At 36.8% G+C, this 20637-nt stretch overlaps 1 protein-coding gene across 1 annotated transcript in view; it reads right to left on the bottom strand.

Annotated features, from left to right (window-relative positions):
• POGLUT1 (protein O-glucosyltransferase 1) overlaps positions 1-20637 on the bottom strand; it is a 937534-nt gene that overhangs the window by 888791 nt on the left and 28106 nt on the right. Inside the window, exon 2 of the mRNA XM_044072938.1 lies at positions 18573-18663. Coding sequence (XP_043928873.1) covers positions 18573-18663 — 91 coding nt within the window. The remainder of the gene's footprint in view (positions 1-18572; positions 18664-20637) is intronic.

Below are 20637 nucleotides of genomic sequence, written 5' to 3' on the forward strand. Positions count from 1 at the left end.
ATGTGCATTGCTATGAGAAAGTGGTTGGATTAGATTACTCATTGCCACACCCTGAGTTCTTCTCGACACAAGGGGAAAGATCTGGTCCCTCCCTGTTTGCTGATGTACCAAACTACTGACATATTATCTGTTTGAATCACAATTGTCCCTAAAGGCAGAGCATCCTGGGGGGCCTGCAATGCTAACAGCACTGCTGTCATCTCTAGGAAATTTATATGCAAGCTGGCCTCTTCGGGGGACCATGTGGCTTGAATTGTTTCCCTAGAAATTGCCCCCCCCACCCCACCCCATCTGGGAAGCATCCATGGTCACTATGGCCTTGGGCTGAGGGAGTATGAATGAGCAGCCTTGTAGAACCTGATCTGACTGAATCTACCACCAGAGGTATCTCTTGCATGCCTGAGTGATTCTTATTTACGTGGACATGTGCTGGTACAGAATCAACCACTGTGCTGGTAGCATCCACTGAAGAATTCTCATATGAAATCTGGCTAAAGGGACTAAGGTTATAGCAGTTGACACTGACCCTAAGGCTTGAAGGACCAAGCAGGCTAAAATCTTGGCACTGCAAATTATTTTTCTTACTGCAATCTGATAGTTTGCACTCTTGACCGAAGAAGAGAAACGGTCACTGATGTCATGTTGAAAACTGCTCCTATGAATATGAATTCCTAATTTTGAGATGGTTGTAGGTGAGACTTTATGGTTATCCCCAGATGGGAGCAAATCTGGAGTATCTGATTCCTTGCCCTTATTAACAGATGCCTAGTCGGGGCAGTAATGAGCCAGTAATCTAAATAAGGAAACACGCGGAATCCTTGCAGTCTCAAGTGAGCTGCTACTACTGTCATACATTTGTAAACTCCCTGGGAACTGTGGTGAGGCCAAAGGGCAGTGCTCTGAACTGATAGTGACTGGCTCCCAGCCGGAAGCATAAATACCTTCTGGATCATCTGTAGGTCTCTTGAGCACATGCAGTTGTCCATGCCTAGGAAAGGTAGAATGGAATAAACCATGACCATCTGAAACTTTGTAGGTTGAAATGACTTGTTCAAGGTGCTGAGATCCAAAATTGGTTTCCAGCCCCCTGTTTTCTTTGGCACTAAAGAATTTTGAGTACATTCTGGATTCTATCTGGTCTAGTGGGACCTCTTGGGTGACTCTTTTTCATAGCAACTTTTGAATTTCAAGTGCTGCTTCCTTCCTCTGATTGGGTGGAACATCAGGAATTTTGCATACAGTTGGGGGTGGAAGGAAAAAAGGAAATTATATAGCCTCCAGAAATACTCGTCTGCACCCAAGTATCTCTTGTTATAACTAGCCAGGCTCTCTTGTGCAGGGATAGTCAATCCTTAGACAATCGGGCCTCCTTTCAAGAGCGCTGACAGAGTTTATCAGAGAAAGAATCTCAGGACCCCTGGTTTTGCAGGCCTCCTCTGCTATAGGGGCAGTAATGTCCATTAGAGGTCCCCCCTCTGCTCCTAGGGGAACTTTCTCCATGTGTGTCCTGGAAAGGATTCTGGGACTTTCTGATTTTCCGACCACCTTGTTGATTCCTAGAAAAGAACCTTGGAGGGGTTGAAAAACATGCCCACTGCAGATTGGGTCTTTCCACCCTTTTCACACCTGGGAAGTGTGTCCTTCACTTTTGGGTCAAACAAGTAAGTGTCGTCAAAGGGAGCACTGATGAATGAAGACTTAAAGAAATCTGCAAAATCATACCAGTGCATCCATGCATGCCTCCTAATGGCTATGCCTGAACCCGATGCCCTTGAGGTGCCTTCGACTACAAGCAAAATAAGCCTCACGGATGAATTCAAGATCGACTGTAGCATAGCCAGCTGAGATGCCACAGATGATTGGGCCTCAGCAGAAATGGTCACTGAAAGGGAATTTGAAAGTTCTTTGAGAAATCCCTTTGCAACCTTGTAAAATGTGCCAAAAAGTTCAGCAACCCAACACCAAAGATCAGTGAAGTGTAGACATGCTTCCCAAACCTGTCCACCACCTTAGACTCCTTGTTAGGGGGATGAACAGAGGAACTCTGTTTGGCAAGTTCCTTCTTGGTGGTCATCAGCATGACCATGGCATCCACAGGCACCCCTTTTCCCCAAAACTCCTTTCCCCAGGTGGAGCTAGAATCCTAGCTGGCCTCTTTCTCATCAGTGGGCAGAGTAACTCAGGAGGTAGATGGGCCAGCTCCAAAGGTCTCCAGAAATACTGAATTCTCAGGTGAAGGGTTGCTGGGGGTCCAACCACATCTCTGTTTAAGGATCTCAAGGGTGTCTCCAAATGAGCCATCTTCTGGAGGTAATCATGGGGAGCCCTCACCCTCATCAAAACCAGTATCATCAGTGACGGACTCTTGGGGAGAGTCCAAGTGCCTCCTTTTGCACTTTCTCTTCCTATGGACTTCCTCAGTGGGATACTCCAGGGAAGTGTCAGCAAAGACTAATAAACCCTGCTGAATGGTCTGCAGGTCTCGAGCTGGCTGTCCCTGTGGCACAGAATGAGGAAGCTTCGAGCGCAGAGACATCTGGGAAGTAGACTGAGGATCTAAGGGGGTTAAGATCTGTAGATTGAGGATCCGAGGGGGGTTAGATCTGTACATCCTGTCAGAGCAGAAAATACACTCTTCAGAACATCAAAGGTAGACCACGCCGGAGAGAAGGAAGACCCCGATGACAAGAAGGCAAGCTTCTGGACTGCTGTCTCCTTCCTCCCCAAAAAGCAATCTCCCTGAGGAGGAAGTCAGAGCAAAGCTATCCAATTCCCAAGTAACAAGGTGCAGAGATGGCTTTGAAAGCTTCGGAGTCAACTCCTATGCCTCGAACTCCACAAGGAAGCCTGAGCACTAGGAGTAATCTTCGGATCTCTCCAGATCACAGCCACATGGGCCAGGTAATCTCAGATCCAGGGACTCAGAAGCAACCAAAGGCATAAGAGAAGGAGTATGAAGTGGTGGAGTGGTAGACAGATGGGCTTCCTGACCTGAAGGAGTAGGAGCCAGTAAAACACCCATCTGGATCTGCACCAAGAGGAACTTCCACATCATTCTGTCTACATCTTCCTCTGTCAAAATCCTGGACAATTGAGACAAAGCAAGGGAAGGAGACTGACTGGCGCCTTTCCACAAATGGTGATGGAACCCTTGAAGGTACAGGATCATGAGAAGGGAAATACCTGGTCCTTGGAAGAACAGTGGTACCCGACACCATGAGATCCGTAGGTTTCTTTGTCAGATCAGAACTCAAAGGATCCATCAATTTCTTTCTCTTCGGATCCAAAGAAGAAGAACTTTGGGATCTTCTCAGATGTGATTTGGATCTCTTCCCAGAAGACTCTGAAATTGGGGTCAAGGAAGTGGAAGGCATCGGAGACAAAGATTCGGACTCCTTAGCTTTAGTCTTGGGGGACTGAGCCCCAGTGCTAGTTTCACCAAATGATGATGGCAACAAGCCTTTCAGGATAAGTTTGTTCTTTATGTCCACTTAAGCCCTGGGATTGAAACTGCAGCAAATCAAACAATACTCCTGAAGGTGCTGTGGGCCTAGACAACAAACACAAAGACTGTAGGCATCAGAGACAGGCAACTTGTGCCCACACTTTAAACACTTTTTGAAGCTGGAAAAACCCTTCTCAGCCATTTTAACAACAAAAGTAAAAAAACTAAGGAAATAGGACATTTCATTTATTTATTTTTTTATGGATGGGGAAAAGATAAGAAAAAAAAGCTAGAAAATACCAACAATGGTAATAACGCTACACCCAAGTGTATAACAGAAAACAGAAGGGAGAAAAATTACCAACAGTGGTAAAAGAGATGTACAGTATTGTATATGGGTAAGGGAATAAGTAAACAAGTAACATACAAGAGGTTATCAGGAAGGTATCACTGCAAAAAAACTAGCACTTATCTGCAAAACTCGAGAGCCACAGCTGACCACATCTTTTTGCAAAAAGCGGCAACGAGATCTGGGGTATGTAAGGGTTGGTGCATTACGGGTAAGGGAGAAGCTCGAGAGCTATGTGGTTACTTAATGGCTGAGTTGGATCAGACTGTTGGATCCGAACTCAACATTTGAGGACAGAATAAAAATTGACATCAGATTTTTTTTTTTTTTGCAAGGGGACAACCCCTGCACCTCCAAATTTAAATGTACTTACTCCAAGATTGACCAACACTGGAGAAAAAGGGAATTGTTCACTATCACAAAGTCATTTCAGCTAAACATTTTCAGTTCATTTGCATTCGACCAGCTGCCTTTGATACAGTGAGAGATTCCAATACAAATGCTTGTATCTCCCAAATGCATTCATATTTTCATATTCAATGTTTGGAAGACTTTTAATGGCATAATTACCTATAAACCCACTAGTATGAGCTCTTAGTATACAAGGTTAAGGGGAAGCTGCATCCTTAAAATGCAAAACAAACTCACTTTTAATCAAAAAACAAAATACAAGTAGTGCAGGTAAATGGTCCTTCTTTTTTGGATAAAACTCACGTTTAATGCTTGCAACAAATAAAAAAAATAAAATATCACTTTTATAGAGAACTACATCCAGATATTAAATAACTTGTATTTAACATTCTTACTCTGAATATATTTTTTCAATTGACCATTTTGTAAATGTTGCATTTTTAATTAAAATGTTATTAATGCCTGAATTTGACCACATCTCTCTACTGCTACAAGAAATTTATGAAATTTTCAGAAAAAGGCACATAGAAAGTCAGCTTGATATTGCACAATGTATGACCCAACACTTCTTGTTTGTCTTTCGGCTTTTCCCGGTTAGGGGTCACCACAGCGGAACTCTGGTCTGCTAATGATTGGCAGCAGATTTTCACGAACGCCAAGGTGCCAGCTCTACGTTCAACCTTCAACGAAGGCACGCCCATTTACGCATGTCTTTCGAATGCCCACCCAACCGCGGGGAGGACATGCAGACTCCACACAGAAGGCACTCCCTGCACTCCAGCCGAGAATCGAGCGGGAGAACCTCTTGCTGTGAAGCAACAACGCTACCACTGCACCACCGTGGTTTATCATAAATCAGACAGCAGATTCTCAGATATGTACATGTTTGTCAGAGCAAGTAAAATATACATATTTTGATATGACATTTTAAGAAACAAGAGACAAACATTTTTTGAGAAAAGATTATTTTTCTTCTACTTTCATAAGAAAACACTCATGAGATGATGCTGTTACATACGGACTCTTGTCACTTTGAAAACATGTGAAATATAACGTTTGCTGTTAACAAAATGACAAAAAATTAGATTAGAGCACCCAAATGGCTACATAGGATTACTTGTAGTGCTTATCAATATAGAACTACAGCTCTGAAATTCAAATATTCCAGTAAATTTCTCAGAAAAACATGTCATGATCCACAGCTACAGACTACATAAACTTGGTGATCCACATACACGGACACAGGTAACACAACTATATCTTCATGTAGAAATTAACAGTTTTAACATATACAGTATCTATTTACATAATTTGAACACAATGCACCCAACCATGGTCCAATGAACCAAGAAAAAGCACACAAAATTTCGGACCACTGCTCACAGACAAATGTTCGTAGGTAAAAATCCTTTAATGAAACTAAGCGCTTTCACCATAGACATATGGCTTCATCAGAGTAAATTATACAACTAAATCTCTCAATTTATAATACAATACTAATTAGTTAATAGGTTAATTAAATTGAATAAATTAATTAAATTGATTAAATGTTTAATACACCCTTGCCAATGAGTCCGAACTTCTACAAAACACTCTAAAGTACTAAATATATATAAAAAATAAAATATAAAATGTTGCTATAATAACATACACTCCATTCATATTAATATATTTATAAACAACAAAATAATTAATTAAAATAGTTATACATTCTAACTAAACTAAATCTCATATGATTTTTGCTTTAACACAGGTTTAAGTGAAATGTAATCATTCAAACCGGGTTTAGTCATAGCATTCAATCTTAACTGCCACTCAGCCTCAAGAACAGCAACCCTATTACTAACATCACCACCTTGGTCCATATAAACCCGGTCAATGATGAAAAAAACAAACTTTTTGAACTGCAAACATTTGAGGCTATGTAAAAACAGGGCATTGTGGACATCCTTATTTTTAATAGCTCTTACATGCTCCATAACCCTGTCTCTTAATCTACGAGTGGTCATTCCCACATAGAATGCATCACAGGTGCTGCAGGAAGCAACATAAACCACGTTCTTACTGTTACAACTACATATTCCAGGACAGGCCAAAGTACGTGTAAATCCTGCCACACAGACATAAGTACCCTCTGCAATAAATCTACAGCTTCTACATGTTCCACACTTACCCATCCGTGATTTTTTAGGCCTATTGTCCCTCTCCAAGTCTTTAGATTAGTTTAGATAAAGTTTTTTTCATCATTGACCGGGTTTATATGGACCAAGGTGGCGATATTAGTAATAGGGTTGCTGTTCTTGAGGCCGAGTGGCAGTTAAGATTGAATGCTATGACTAAACCCGGTTTGAATGATTACATTTCACTTAAACCTGTGTTAAAGCAAAAATCATATGAGATTTAGTTTAGTTAGAATGTATAACTATTTTAATTAATTATTTTGTTGTTTATAAATATATTAATATGAATGGAGTGTATGTTATTATAGCAACATTTTATATTTTATTTTTTATATATATTTAGTACTTTAGAGTGTTTTGTAGAAGTTCGGACTCATTGGCAAGGGTGTATTAAACATTTAATCAATTTAATTAATTTATTCAATTTAATTAACCTATTAACTAATTAGTATTGTATTATAAATTGAGAGATTTAGTTGTATAATTTACTCTGATGAAGCCATATGTCTATGGTGAAAGCGCTTAGTTTCATTAAAGGATTTTTACCTACGAACATTTGTCTGTGAGCAGTGGTCCGAAATTTTGTGTACTATTTACATAATGCATACTGCAAACGTAGATGTAGTTAGGTTTAAGTATTAAGAATGGTTTAGGAACAGGGTCAGTTAAGGACAAAGAATGGACAAGAGTCTAAAGAACCGAATAAGAGGAGCAAAGGGATGGAAGGGTGTGGAGAAGGGTTAATGAAGAAAGTAGTTAAGAAATCTGAGTAGAAGTTTAAGGAGTCAAGTAGTAGAAAATAAATTATTTATTTAAGAAGAGAGAAAAGAGTTGCCATTTGATTATTTATAGCACATATTTAATGAGAAGGGGAATGTAAAAGCACAATCTGGACCTGTGCTGCATTGTTTATCCTGTCAAGTCCTATACTCCCAGTGTAGAGAGTATAACGCAAAATGTCAATCTGCAGCAGGAAAAGGTCTCTAAACACATGCATTTGATACCAAGGTAAAAAAGGCAATATGTTAACTTCACTGTGGGAGTTCATAATATAATATTCAGGGAAATGTAACAAGGCACTCTGGTACAAAATGCTCCTAAGCTTTCATGTCTACCCTCAAGAACTTAAATTCATCTCAAAACTGAATCTGACCCTACCACTTCAGATACTTTAGACCACTGAGTTCGTATCATGGTATGTTAAATGAAGAAAAAAAAGTTTAACAGGAGAAATATACACGCTTTTTACTTTTAATGAAATAAAACATTCCTCAAAAAATGATATACCCTTGAAGAAAACAGAGTATAATGAACCATGCCAAAATATGCCAGTAAAATGTCTCTGCACACCAATGTCTAAAAAACAGTATTTCAAACCATTTTAATAACTCTGCATGAAACTTTTACAGAGGTCTTCTTGAAAGCACATGCACAAATTGTATGTATGACTGCAATTCAACTCGCAAGGATTTAAATGAAGCTCAACAATGAAACTGATTGCCCACTTTGACTGCTTCAGACCATAGTGTTGGAGCCACCGCACACGACAACTAAAAAACATGTTTCTAGAGAAACAAATATGATTTTTAACATCAGGTTAAATGGTAAGTAAAGATATGTGGACTAGTGTTGCATGTCCCAGCCTCAACAGAAGTCACATACATATGCCCCCAATGGAAACCAAATACAAGGTAAAATATTAGGCTGCAACAGTGAAGACCTATGAACTCCCCGCATCTGGTACAGATCTCAGTCCCCATTTAGACATCACTGCAAATATTTCAGGGAATGATAATGGAATATTCCACTACAAAATGCACATTTGACTGGTATTCTACCCTTAGGGAGTTCAGTGCAGCTCAATCTGGCACCAGCAAACTGTCCCACACAACATATGGAGTTTTGCTGATGCCAACTTTCCAATCACAAGAATGTTGCTCTGTCTAGTGAAATATATTTTATTTCTGATACACAGACAACTCTGAAACAACACTCTGGATCAGTGCTGCATAGCCATGCCCAAGAAGAATACAGCCTGCAGTAGAAACAGAGTATAATGCATCATGTAAGATTCTGACAGTGAAATGACTGTATGTGCCTATGTCTATGAGACAGTACCATAAACTCATTTAGGAGCTCTGGCTAAAACTTTCATATTATCATTAGTCAGTCAAGTGTACAATGCCTCTAAGACTACCATTTCTTCCTTAGGGATTTCAATCTCCATCCTGAGATTTTCTGTAACAAACATTTTCTCAATTTGTGTAGTTTAGACCACGATGACATATATGCAGTCACAGAAATTTTTCCTTGTATATTGATATTTTATATATATATATATATATATATATATATATATATATATATATATATAGGGTCCCTATTAGAAGAATGAAAGTCCTAAACATCGAACGTTATAAACAGTGAAAATGCCGGACATCGATGCGTTCTTTGTGAGATCGCGGTACAGTGAAGATCGGGAAATTTGCCCTTTCCTCATTGTAGTGCAATCTCAGAGTTGGTATATATAATTAGCGGGGAGGGAGGCACAGCCCCCCACAATAAAGGGTTCGATGTCCAGCATTTTCGCTGTTTACAGCATTCGATTATATGAACTTTTGTCCATATAATATAGACCCTATATATATATATATATATATATATATATATATATATATATATATATATATATATATATATATACACACACACACACACACACAAATATAAACACACACACCATTTTTTGTTATTGTTATAATGACCGCTTATAAATTTGAACTTGTACTAAATTCTTCATCCTGAACAGAAGTCATACACCTACTCCTAATGGAAATTATGTATAATGCAAAATGTCAAATTATGCAACTGCAATACACGTTAATCTCTAAATTTTACTTCTGTGCATACAACGCCAAATGCTTCCTGCAACCCTTTTCAGAGTTCTTAGCAAAAGTTTCAAGGAATCAAACTGGTATTACTAAGATACAAAAATGAACATAAACTACCATTCTACATTTATAAATGTTAGTGCGGTTCACTGCAGAATATAACTACAACACACTGTTTGACTCAGCAAATGGATTTTTGGTCATACAAAATCTGGAAATATAATCAAATATATTCTGAAAATGGTCTGAAATTTATTTATTTGCAGTTTGTTAACCAGGGAAGTTCACTGGGTCATAAAGAGCCCGTTTTCAGTGGAGACCCAGGGAGAAAAGCTCCACAATGCAAGAAAAGCAAGGCCATACAGTGGCATTATACAATTACAAGATTAGATAGGTGAAATTTATCACCATAAGCAGAAACTCACAGCTAACAGAAACAGAATATAATGTAAATTTTGCAATAAACACCAACTAATTGGACACCCAATCAGCATGTTCATTATCAACCCAGCATATTCCAATAGAAAGAAGTCTTTAACAGTTAACAGGCATTATTTTAAGAACAGTTTAATGGTCAGTGTTAGATCAGGGCTTTTCATTGTACAGTACAGCAGACAGGCTAAAGAACAAAATAAATCTAAAACAGTGTTTCATTTATGCATACATTTTAGTAAAGCAGAAACAAAAGAATCTTTCACTGAATGTTGACCTTGCTGGCCAGGTATGGAAAACTGTTTATTAAAAAGAAAAAGATAAACAGACAAAATGTTCTTTTCTCAAGGAAAGAATCAAGAGATAAATTAAGCTAAAACAAGACGTAGACTAAGGATCAAGGATTAGGGGTGGATATAGTCAATAGAGGAAAATTACTGAAAAGGAAAATATAATATGCTATGTACAGGATAGCAGGCAGTTAAGGTTCGTAAGTTCATTTGACCTGTTATTTCAGAGAGGATGTTTAGAGCAAGAGTACAGAAAACAGGTAATCTAGAGACTATGTCAGTTTACGTTGTTCAGGACAATCAAAATGATGTACAGGAACTTAAATTGTTTATCAGAACTGTTAATGGAAACAGTATTTCAGATATTGTAAACGTCTAATAAAATCTTATTAAATGAACTACAGTGTTTGGAGAATTCATGCTGAACAGTGCACAAGACTTGATTCATAAGGGACGGACTGACACCTACTGAAGCACGAGCTTGGGTAATTACGATTTTGTTTATCAGTCTCATGGCATACAGTGTTTCCAGCTAACTATGGTAAAGTACCTTCATATCAAATCTTACAATGGTGCCCAATGTGAGCTGCTGTCTGGGGAGAGATATATACTTCTCGCAACCCAGCAAGCAGCTATAACCATCCAGTCTCCAATACTGCATATTTTCTCAAGTTCACAGTGACTGGTTAAGTACGTCAGCAGACAAGTCACACTAACCCTTTCAGTGAAAGTATTGTTCATTTCCAGAACTGGTTACACTACATGTGTTCTACACAAATCTACAAAATAGCAGTGTGTCGTTCAACTTCATGTGTTCTACAGACTATAAATAACACTGTTTTCATTAAAGTGCAGCACTCCGTGTTTCGTTCAAACTTCAACAAAATAGCTGCAGTAAGTAATTTTTTCAAGTACACTTTTATGGCAATAACTTCAAAGTTTCATTAACAGCTTAAAGTGACAGCAACTGTTTCATAGCTGACTTATCAAGCAGCATACCAGTGTTTTTTTCCATAAATAGAGCTGTAAACTCTATACAGAATAAGCTGAAAACTACAGCATGACAGTTTCTCATTGACACAGTATTAATTTGCACAGCACCAGTGTTTCCTTCAAGAAAGCCTCACACAACTTCAACAGACCAGTTTTCTTCAAAACATAAAAGACATTCTCCACGGACTTTCATGTTTCTAGACTAACGTCATAAAGGACAAAAAGCAACAAAAAGGTTTATAAGCAAGAGACCACTTGCATTCCTTCTAAGCCATACAGTTATGTAAGACTTTATATGTACCTTTTAGTTAACAGTTCAACAAAGTTTAAGTTACTTAAAGTTTTTTGCATGTAAACATGTCAAATAATGCTGATACAGTTAAAATGTCAGTAAATTTCTGGTTTAAGTTTAAGACTGTTCTCTTAAAGTTAAAAGTTATTAGTTCAAAAATGTTATGGAAAAGTTCACACAAGCAGGCTAATGTCAATTTAAACGTACATACTTCAGCACATTCAATTCAACATACAGTCAATGTCTCCAGTTCACATTACTTCAATTAATGCAATGTTGCACTACAGGGAGATGAAAGGAATCAGAGTACATATTTAAATAAAGTATATTTCAGACAAACTGAAGAACAGACTTCAGTGCTAAGTAACAATAAATGCATTCCTTAGCTAACAGTAAAGATCAGAGCATTAATCTGTCATGGTTTAAAGTTATTTCATTATTTACAGACAAATCAAATTCAGCTGCACATATAAAATATACAAGTTCAGAATTTAAAAGGTCAACGATTACGACAGCTAACAGTTTAGAGTGCAAATGCTCTGTACATACTGGTTTAAATTTCATTATGTGCAAATGTACAGATTTTAAAGAATTAGTTACGACAGAAACATGCAGATTTATGGGTTAAAGATAAAATAAATTCCAGTTCAGCTTACGCAGTAAAAGTGTTCAGAAAGACATATTGGGTGTGGTCAGTCAAGGAAAAAGGGTAAAGGTTTTAAGGTATATCAGAACTAACAGTCAAATTAATTAGCAGAATAAAGGGTATTGCAGTTACAGTTAGCAAAGACTTTCTTGTGTATTATTTTGTTTAAGAGCTTTGTATTAAAGTGTTGCAATGCATAAACAACACTAATATAGACAGAAACAAAGTAATGTTTGCTAGTATACAAAATGTAAAATTTAAAGTCAATGCTACATTGTAAAAGTGACAACACAGTTAAAAATTCAGATCCTATGTATAAAATAGTACATTATATAATCAGTTTCAAAATGTATGTGTTTCATACAGAAATGGGAGTTTGCCAAGCATATGAGCTCAGATTACAGTCAGCTAGCCTCCATTTTGATAACACATTCTTGCAACATTCAGTACTAATAAAAAGTTAAATGACGTCACCTAAAGAAAGGGCTATGGTGAGACAGTGGGTAGAGTTCCACTCACTGAACAGTATGCTAAAATGTAAGGGTCACAAGACAAAATGTAAAAAAAAAGTTCAACAGTTGAAACTGTATATAGGTGCAAAGAATGCACAGTGTTACATTATTTTCATTTACAACTAATCAAGTTAAATGCAAACTGCTACAGCCAAGACCTTAGAAAAGCTGTCCATTCTAGTGACGAGACAGAAACAGATTTTAAATACTGATTTTGCAGCAGTAAATCCCAGCAGTTCATACTGGACATGGAAACACAAGCTTATGGTACTTAGTTCCAGTTGTTTCCAATAAAGCTAAACAGGTTACTGACTTAAGTATTATTAACTTTTCAAATACAAGGCAGCCAACTAATGACTGGACAAATCACGTAAGTAATGTACAAAGTTCAAGTCCAAAGGATAATCAAAAGTATGCTGCTGCCAGTGGCACACCAGATTTTCAAAATAAAAAAGACGGCAGACCATACATTTCATTACTCATGACAGCTTCATGCAATCAGGGTTTAAAACGTCAAAGGTAACAGTAAGCCTTTGGTGTTTAGATTTTTAAGACAATAACAGCAGAATTCTTGTTATGTCAAAATTAAGTGTTGTTTTTGTCTACAGACTTGCAAAAGCTTATGTTTATTTCATGCAGAAAAATGTATACTTATTTTTATGCAGGAAAATTTAAAGTCAGGGCAATAAGCAATGCTATCAGATTATAATTGTAAAGATTCAAATGTTATTTTAAAGGACCTGATACTAAATACAATCAAACAATAAATGAAAAAAGAGGTTTAAAAGGGCTAACTATTAAAAGAACACTTCAGCATTAAAGCAGACCTTACTTTACTTCATCAGTGAATGAAACAATGCAAAGCAAAATTTGGCAAAGAACTGCGGGACAGAAATTGACTATGTGTTTCAGTTATTTTTTCAATGTTTTTTTAAAATGTGTTCATGTTTCAGACAATTGTATTATGTTTTAGACAATGTTCTCATGTTTTAGTAGTAGTTTTCAGTCTGTGTTCAAATAGATTTCAGTTTGTGTTCAGTTAACACTGTCAAAATGTTCTCATGTTTCAAGCAATGTTATTAGTTAGGATAGAACATGTAACAGATTCAGTTATGTTTTTTATCTGTGTTAGTTAACACTGGCAAAAGATATTCTTTTGGTTTAGTTAGTTTCCAGAATATACACAGTTATTTTTAAATGTTCAGTAAATGCTAATGTAAATATCCGTCAAGTTTCAGAATATGACATTCATATTCAGTTATGTGTTTAGTATACTACATTTCAGTCAAATCTTACTTCACATTATTCAGTCATTAGCTAAGGGTAAGATGACAGACCTATTTGTACATTAGTCATTAGTTAAGGGTAAATTAACAGAATTATTTTTTTGTTATAGGCTTATTATTTAAATAATAGGCATTGTACATTTCAGTCAAATCTCAAAATACTTCGCATTTTTCAGTTATTAGTTAAGGGTAAAGTGACAGACTTATTTGTAATTACATTATTCAGTCATTAGTTAAAGGTAAAATAACAGACATTTGTAACAAGCTTATTAATTACATTACTCAGTCATTAGTTAAGAATGAATTAGCAGAATTATTTACAGTTACAGGCTTATTATTTAAATAATAAGTAGTAATGGTAATAGTCAAGGCATTGTACATTTCAGTCAAATCTCTTCACATTATTAAGTCATTAGTTAAGGGTAAAGTAATAAACTTATTTATAATTACATTATTCAGTCATTAGTTAAAGGGTAAAGTAACAGAATTATTTCTACGGGCTTATTATAGTTATTCAATGCACTCAAGGCATAACAGGACAGGCTTAATATGTTAATTGATTACAGTGCACACTTACAAACTGCAGTGCACTTTACATTAGTCAGGAATTAAGGACACAGACAATGCAAAGTTACAGACTTAAAATACAGAAAGTATAGGTTTTAGTAAACTATTATAGCTCATAAATATTCATAAAAGTTAAAAAAGTAAGTAGCATTATAAAATAAATTTAAATAAAATGTATAGTCACAAGTTAATACAGACTACGGTAATTATGCTTCAAGACCATTTATAAAGTTATCTTTTTAGTGCAGATTTCAATTAGTCTTCATAAAATAGCCATCATGCTTGATAGGCTATACAATATGTGGCAGAAGAAGCTGCCAAGGAAGGAATTTCCTCTATATCCAACACAGTAAAATAAAAATTAAGGTAAAAGGTATAGGTGAGCCAAGTGGGCCCAATGGTTAAGGCAAATCTAGCAAAAATCCAAGACATGCAGAAAAATGCTAACAAAAAGGCACAGTACAAAGTTACCAGTCCATTCCAGGGAGTAAGGTTATAAGCAGCTAATAAAGTACAAGCATCAGCTACCAAGTTATGTAGGTTTTCAGGAATTTTGGCCTATCAAGGTATACATTTTAAAAAACTCAGATGCAGAGAGAACCAGTTTCAGAAAAGCATGGTACATGTAGTACACAAATTTTGCAGGACCTCTTCCTCCATAAAAAAGGGGTTAAATAATGTACAAGTTTTAAATATATCACTCATACATGAAAATTAGACTTAAGTACTCTATAAAGACTATACATCTAAGTAATATAAAATCAAATCATAAAGTTAAAAGTTTTCAATCCAAATAGGTCATAAATGCTCAAGTGACACCTAGTGATCAAATTTAATATGGCACGTTTATTCAAATCAAAGTTAAAGGACTTCAATCCAAACAGGACATAAATGCTGATGTAACACCTTGTAGTCAAAATTAAAATTGCAGGTTTACCAAATAATTTCTTTTTTTTTCAGATTACAAGTCAAGTAGCATAAAGGCTAAATATAGTAGTTAACAATATAAATGTAAGGTAGCTACATTAGTAGATCCCAGTAGGCTATCATCAAGGGACTTAAGGGGCAACTGTTTGATCAGGGCTTTTCACTGTACAGTACAGCAGACAGGCTAAAGAATAAAATAAGCCTAAAATGGTGTTTCATTTATGCATACATTTTAGTAAAGCAAAAACAGAAGAATCTTTCACTGAATGCTGACCATGCTGGCCAAGCATGCAAAACTGTTTATTAAAGAGAAAAAGATAAACAGACAAAATGTTCTTTTCTCAAGGAAAGAATCAATAGATAAATTAAGCTAAAAACAAGACGCAGTCCAGGATCAAGGATTAGGGTGGATATAGTCAATAGAGGAAAATTACTAAAAAGGAAAATATAATATGCTGTATAGAGGATAGAAGGCAGTTAAGGTTCGTAAGTTCATTCAACCTGTTACTTCAGAGAAGATGTCTAGAGCATGAGTACAGAAAACAGGTCATCTAGAAACTACGTCAGTTTACGTTGTTCAGGACAATCAAAATGATGTACAGCAACTTAAACTGTTTATCAGAACTGTTAATGGAGACAGTATTTCGAATATTGCAAACATCTAGTAAAACCTTATTAAATGAACTACAGTGTTTGGAGAATTCATGCTGAACAGTGCACAAGACTTGGTTCATAAGGGAGAGACTGACACCTATTGAAGCACGAGCTTGGGTAATTAAGACTTTGGTTTCTCAGTCTCATGGCATACAGTGTTTCCAGCTAACTACGGTAAAGTACTTTCATATCAAATCTACATTTACAGCAGTTATTTGTGACACAGTGACAATTTATACATTTAAGTGGAGCCGGCAATGAAATACATTGTTTCTGGACCTTACCATTCTACAGTGACACATGACCTTTTTTTTTTTCCTTCTTACTTTTTCTAGATGTGGAGCTACTGAATTCTTTGACATGACCTAGCCCACTAAGCAGCAGTACTTTGTCTGGGAAATGGATGCTTAGTCACAGTTTTCAATCTTGGGTAGGTTTAGGTACACAGGATACCAAGGAATTCTTATTAGCTTCAGCTAGCAGTAATTACAAAAAGAATTACAAAAACAAGTTGGTTTGAAAAGAATGTTTCTAGTGGCATGATGTTCATTTAACTGGACTCCTGCATCTTCTAAATAAGTTTGGAATTCCTGTTTTGGTGAATAATGACCCAGCAGTTTTAACTCCTGACCCTTTTTCCAACCGACACGATGACGACTAGGCAGATGAAATAAATGATGCAGAAGCTCAACACATACAAAAAAATCACAAATTTGCTGCCTGCAGTGCCTTAAAAGCAGCTCTGCAGCATTTGTCACTATCACTTATCTCCCAAACCTCCCGTGTCCAAATCTTTAATGCCCCAGACTATCCGAAGCAGGGGAAAGAACACTAAATTCCATTTATGACTTTACTTAGAAAAGGTAAGTTTTTTTTTCCCTTAAATAATGTCACTCGTGCTTCACTCTCGTCATCAAACCACTCTAACCAACAGCAGACCTCTAACTAAATGAATGTAAAAATCCTGAATACCTGCACCTACAAATGAATTCAAAATGAGCTTCCTGTGAACGTAATAATGGCATAAATGCAAATAAAATGCCACAATAATCCAACACTGTAAAAACAACATGCAAGTAACAGGAAATATGCATGTCTAACAAATATTTGCTAGGTAGAAATAACATCTTGAAATTACTACGACTAATTAGAAACTTCCAGTAACTACTGATTTGATAACTTGTTACAACACTTGTAATGTTCTTCTTTCGGCTTTTCCCGGTTAGGGGTCGCCACAGTGGAACTCCGGTCCGCTAATGATTGGCACTAGATTTTTATGGTGCCAAGGTGCCAGCCCGATGCCCAACCTTCAACGAAGGCACGCCCATTTACGCATGTCTTTCCAATGCCACTTGACCATGGGGAGGACATGCAGACTCCACACAAAAGGCGCTCCAGCCGAGAATCGAAGGGGAAAACCTCTTGCTGTGAGGCGACAACTTGTAATAATATGTGTAATTTCCTCTGGCTTAGGTTATGGGTAAACAGAGTTCATGGACTAGTCCACCTACCTGGTTAACAATTATAAAATAAACATATAATATTTTTACTTATCTTGCACTCGTAAAATTACTCTTGTAAAGTGTATGCTTCTCTAAAGCAGAACAACCAGTCACATCTGAAACCTTTCAAAAATTTTCTACTACACGTCACAGCAAACTAGTCACACATTTTCTCTTATAGTTTTCTAAGACAAGTCCTCATCATTTAAAACTATGCTCAATGTCACATCATGAACATGAGTACACAAGTAAAAGCACTCTAAAATGTCAGTAACTCTCCTTATGACTTTCCAAGGTACATGATCCCTAAACTAAGAGCATACAGGTGAACAAAAGGCCATTTAAGCAAACCTTAAAACAAACAGCATTTACTCACTTTACCTTTAAAAGTCTGTACTGGCATGGAGCTCAGTAAGATAGGTCGTGCTTTGCCCAGCTACAATTCGAACTAAACCCATGGTATTAGCAAGCATTACCAAATCAGCCAAGAGATACAATCTCACTAGGGTTACCTGGGTGTGCTCTGGTGGCTCCTCCTGTTAGTCTATGCCCATAACGATCCCGGCATGAGCCACCTACTGGGTATTCCCGTACTATATCCAGAACCACCTCAGCTGGCTCCACTAGTGCTGAAGGAGAAAGAGCTCTTCTCTTTGATATTTCCCAGATTACCTTTCTCTTCCGTACATCACATACAGCAACTCTAGTAACAGTACAGTGAAATTTAACTTCTGCCATTTATACTACCAAGTGTGCTCTTTCACCTACCACCATGACCCTAGGTGACAATGAGAATACAGAATGGCCAGCAAACCGCAAGACGTGTCCAATATTTATCAATGATCACAAAATACAGTTATGGTTGAAATGTACTTAACAATAATTTTGTTTAAGCATTTTATGCAAAAAAAAAATGCTTCTAGTATTCTTTTATGTTATATCCCTCACTCTCCCAATATTTATAATGTGAAAATCAAATGGTATTTGCTTTTAAGCAAATTTACTTTCTGTCAAAATCAAATCTTAATTAGATTATGCAGTTCTACTAATTAACAGCTTTGCTGTACCACTGGGCACAAACACATCTGTGTAATTTTGCCATAATGACTAATTAGCAGCAAAACACAACTGTGGAAGGTTGTGCCATGCACCAATACATTTTTGTTTTATAATTTCCATTTTATATAACACCTACCTCTGGTAACAGCTACAGTTCTGTTGCTTACATGGCTTATACTGCCCCAAAGCCTCTGAATACTGATCCACATATTTCTTCCACTGCACATCTAAGGGAAAAGCAAATACTATTGTTATACACAGAAACATACGCACATTGACTTTAAGATGTTATTATTTGCTCTTCAGGCAGTACTCCTAACACATACTCTAAATTAATGCAACTCTTATGTAAATCCAATGCTAAGTTATGAAGAATCATTACATTTCTTACATGCACACAAGTTCTGCTACAGTCAAGCAATACCAGCTGCATGTGGTGTTCTGCATAGTGGTTTGGGATATTACTTATTTAACTTTTTATTTTGAAGGCATTCTAGTTGATAATTTTACTGGGCGTCCTTAGCATAAAGTAACAGTGTATAACCAACAGTCATACCTGTATACACACTTTACAGAATAAGCATTAAAGTTACCTTAAGACTTATAGAGAGAGTTTAAACTCCTGATTCAATTTTTCAGCAATGTATAGACAACAGCAAAAATCAATAATAATCAGAAAATGTATGAAAGAAGAGTTCGGGGAGAATCCAGAAACAAGAACTTGCATAGTAAAATAAAATCAAGAGAGTTCCAAATGGCAAAGCAAAATGAAATGCAGCAAATATAAAGCAAATCCCTAAACATAGGTTAGAGCAGCATATAATTTTAACAAAACAATGGCAGCATATAATTTTAACAAAACAAGGAGTACTAAAGATCAGTACAGCTCTGGTATTCCTGGTGATCTATTATACCTAAAGACAGAACAGACCCACTTTTCATTTTACTGAAGTTTGCCTAGGAGGTCTACGACTTCATACGTCTTCATTTTTAGTGCAAATACAGAGGTGTAGCTAGACCATTTGGAGTCTGGGGTGAAACGCTCATATGGCAACCCAGCTGAACTTAACTGAAGAGTGAAAGAAAAAAGAAGACAGCTTGAAGAGAAAAAAATACCCCAAGGACAACTTGAAACTTGAAATCAGTAAATAATGACAGACATTTTGAGTTCCATTTTTCATATCCTTCAGAAAAATGCATGCTAGTGCAAAAAATATTTTTGTAACTTTCTAAGTTTATAAGTGCAATATTTTAAAAGTCGTTCGTCATCCAAAATCACCCAACTTCGAGTCATTAAATAATGACAGACATTTGGGTTTCAGGCTTAGTATCCTAAAAAAATGCATGATAGCGCAATATGCAAAGTTTTTTCTAGTAACTTTCTAAGCTTATTACCCTGCCTGTATCTGCCTGCCTGGCTTGCCCATTTGACTTGCTTAATACATGCTTGGTACCAATGGGCTACTGAGGGACTCTTTTGGGTTCCCCACCCTGGTACAATAACAGGCTCCCTGACCCATCCAGTCAAAAAAAAAAAAAAAAAAAAAGATTTAAAAATAAAATACCAAAGTCAGTGGGTATAATTAAAAAATATATTAGTAGCAGCAATTGGGGTCTGTCACTGGCAGCAAGACTAAAATCAAAACGGAACAGAAAAAGCAGTTCCTACTCAAGTTATGAACACCAAACATAAAGCCTAGGAACTGCCTTTTCTACTTTGCCCCCTCCACCCAGCAACCCAATGTATAGCCCTTGGGGATGAACACATGCCTATGTAAGATTACATCTAAAGGAGAAGGAAAATTGCCAGGTCACAGGAAATATGGCAGTTTTACCTTAGTTAAAGTAACTAAAACTGTTAAATAATTTTCTTCTGCATTTATTTTGTGAGAATTATGCCCCATTTAAGATGGTGTTTAGGGCAGCTGCCCCTTTTGCCCTGCTCTTTCTATACTACTGCAAATACACAATCCCTTATGCCTACCCTCCTTTTCCCTAAAGCAGTGGTGCACAATGTCATGCCCCGGGGCTAAATCTGGCCCTCAACACAACACTATCCGGCCCCAGAGAGTAACCGAAAATTGAATAAAAAAAAAAAGTGAAAAAAATGCTATGCCTTACTCCAGTCGCGCAAACTTTCCAGCATGTGCTTACTTATCTAATTGACTGCAGTTGAGCACACCTCTAATTTTAGCTGCTGA

The sequence above is a fragment of the Protopterus annectens genome, chromosome 5.part1 (assembly GCF_019279795.1).
Source record: "Protopterus annectens isolate FY-2018-M chromosome 5.part1, PAN1.0, whole genome shotgun sequence".
Lineage (NCBI taxonomy): Eukaryota > Metazoa > Chordata > Ceratodontiformes > Protopteridae > Protopterus > Protopterus annectens.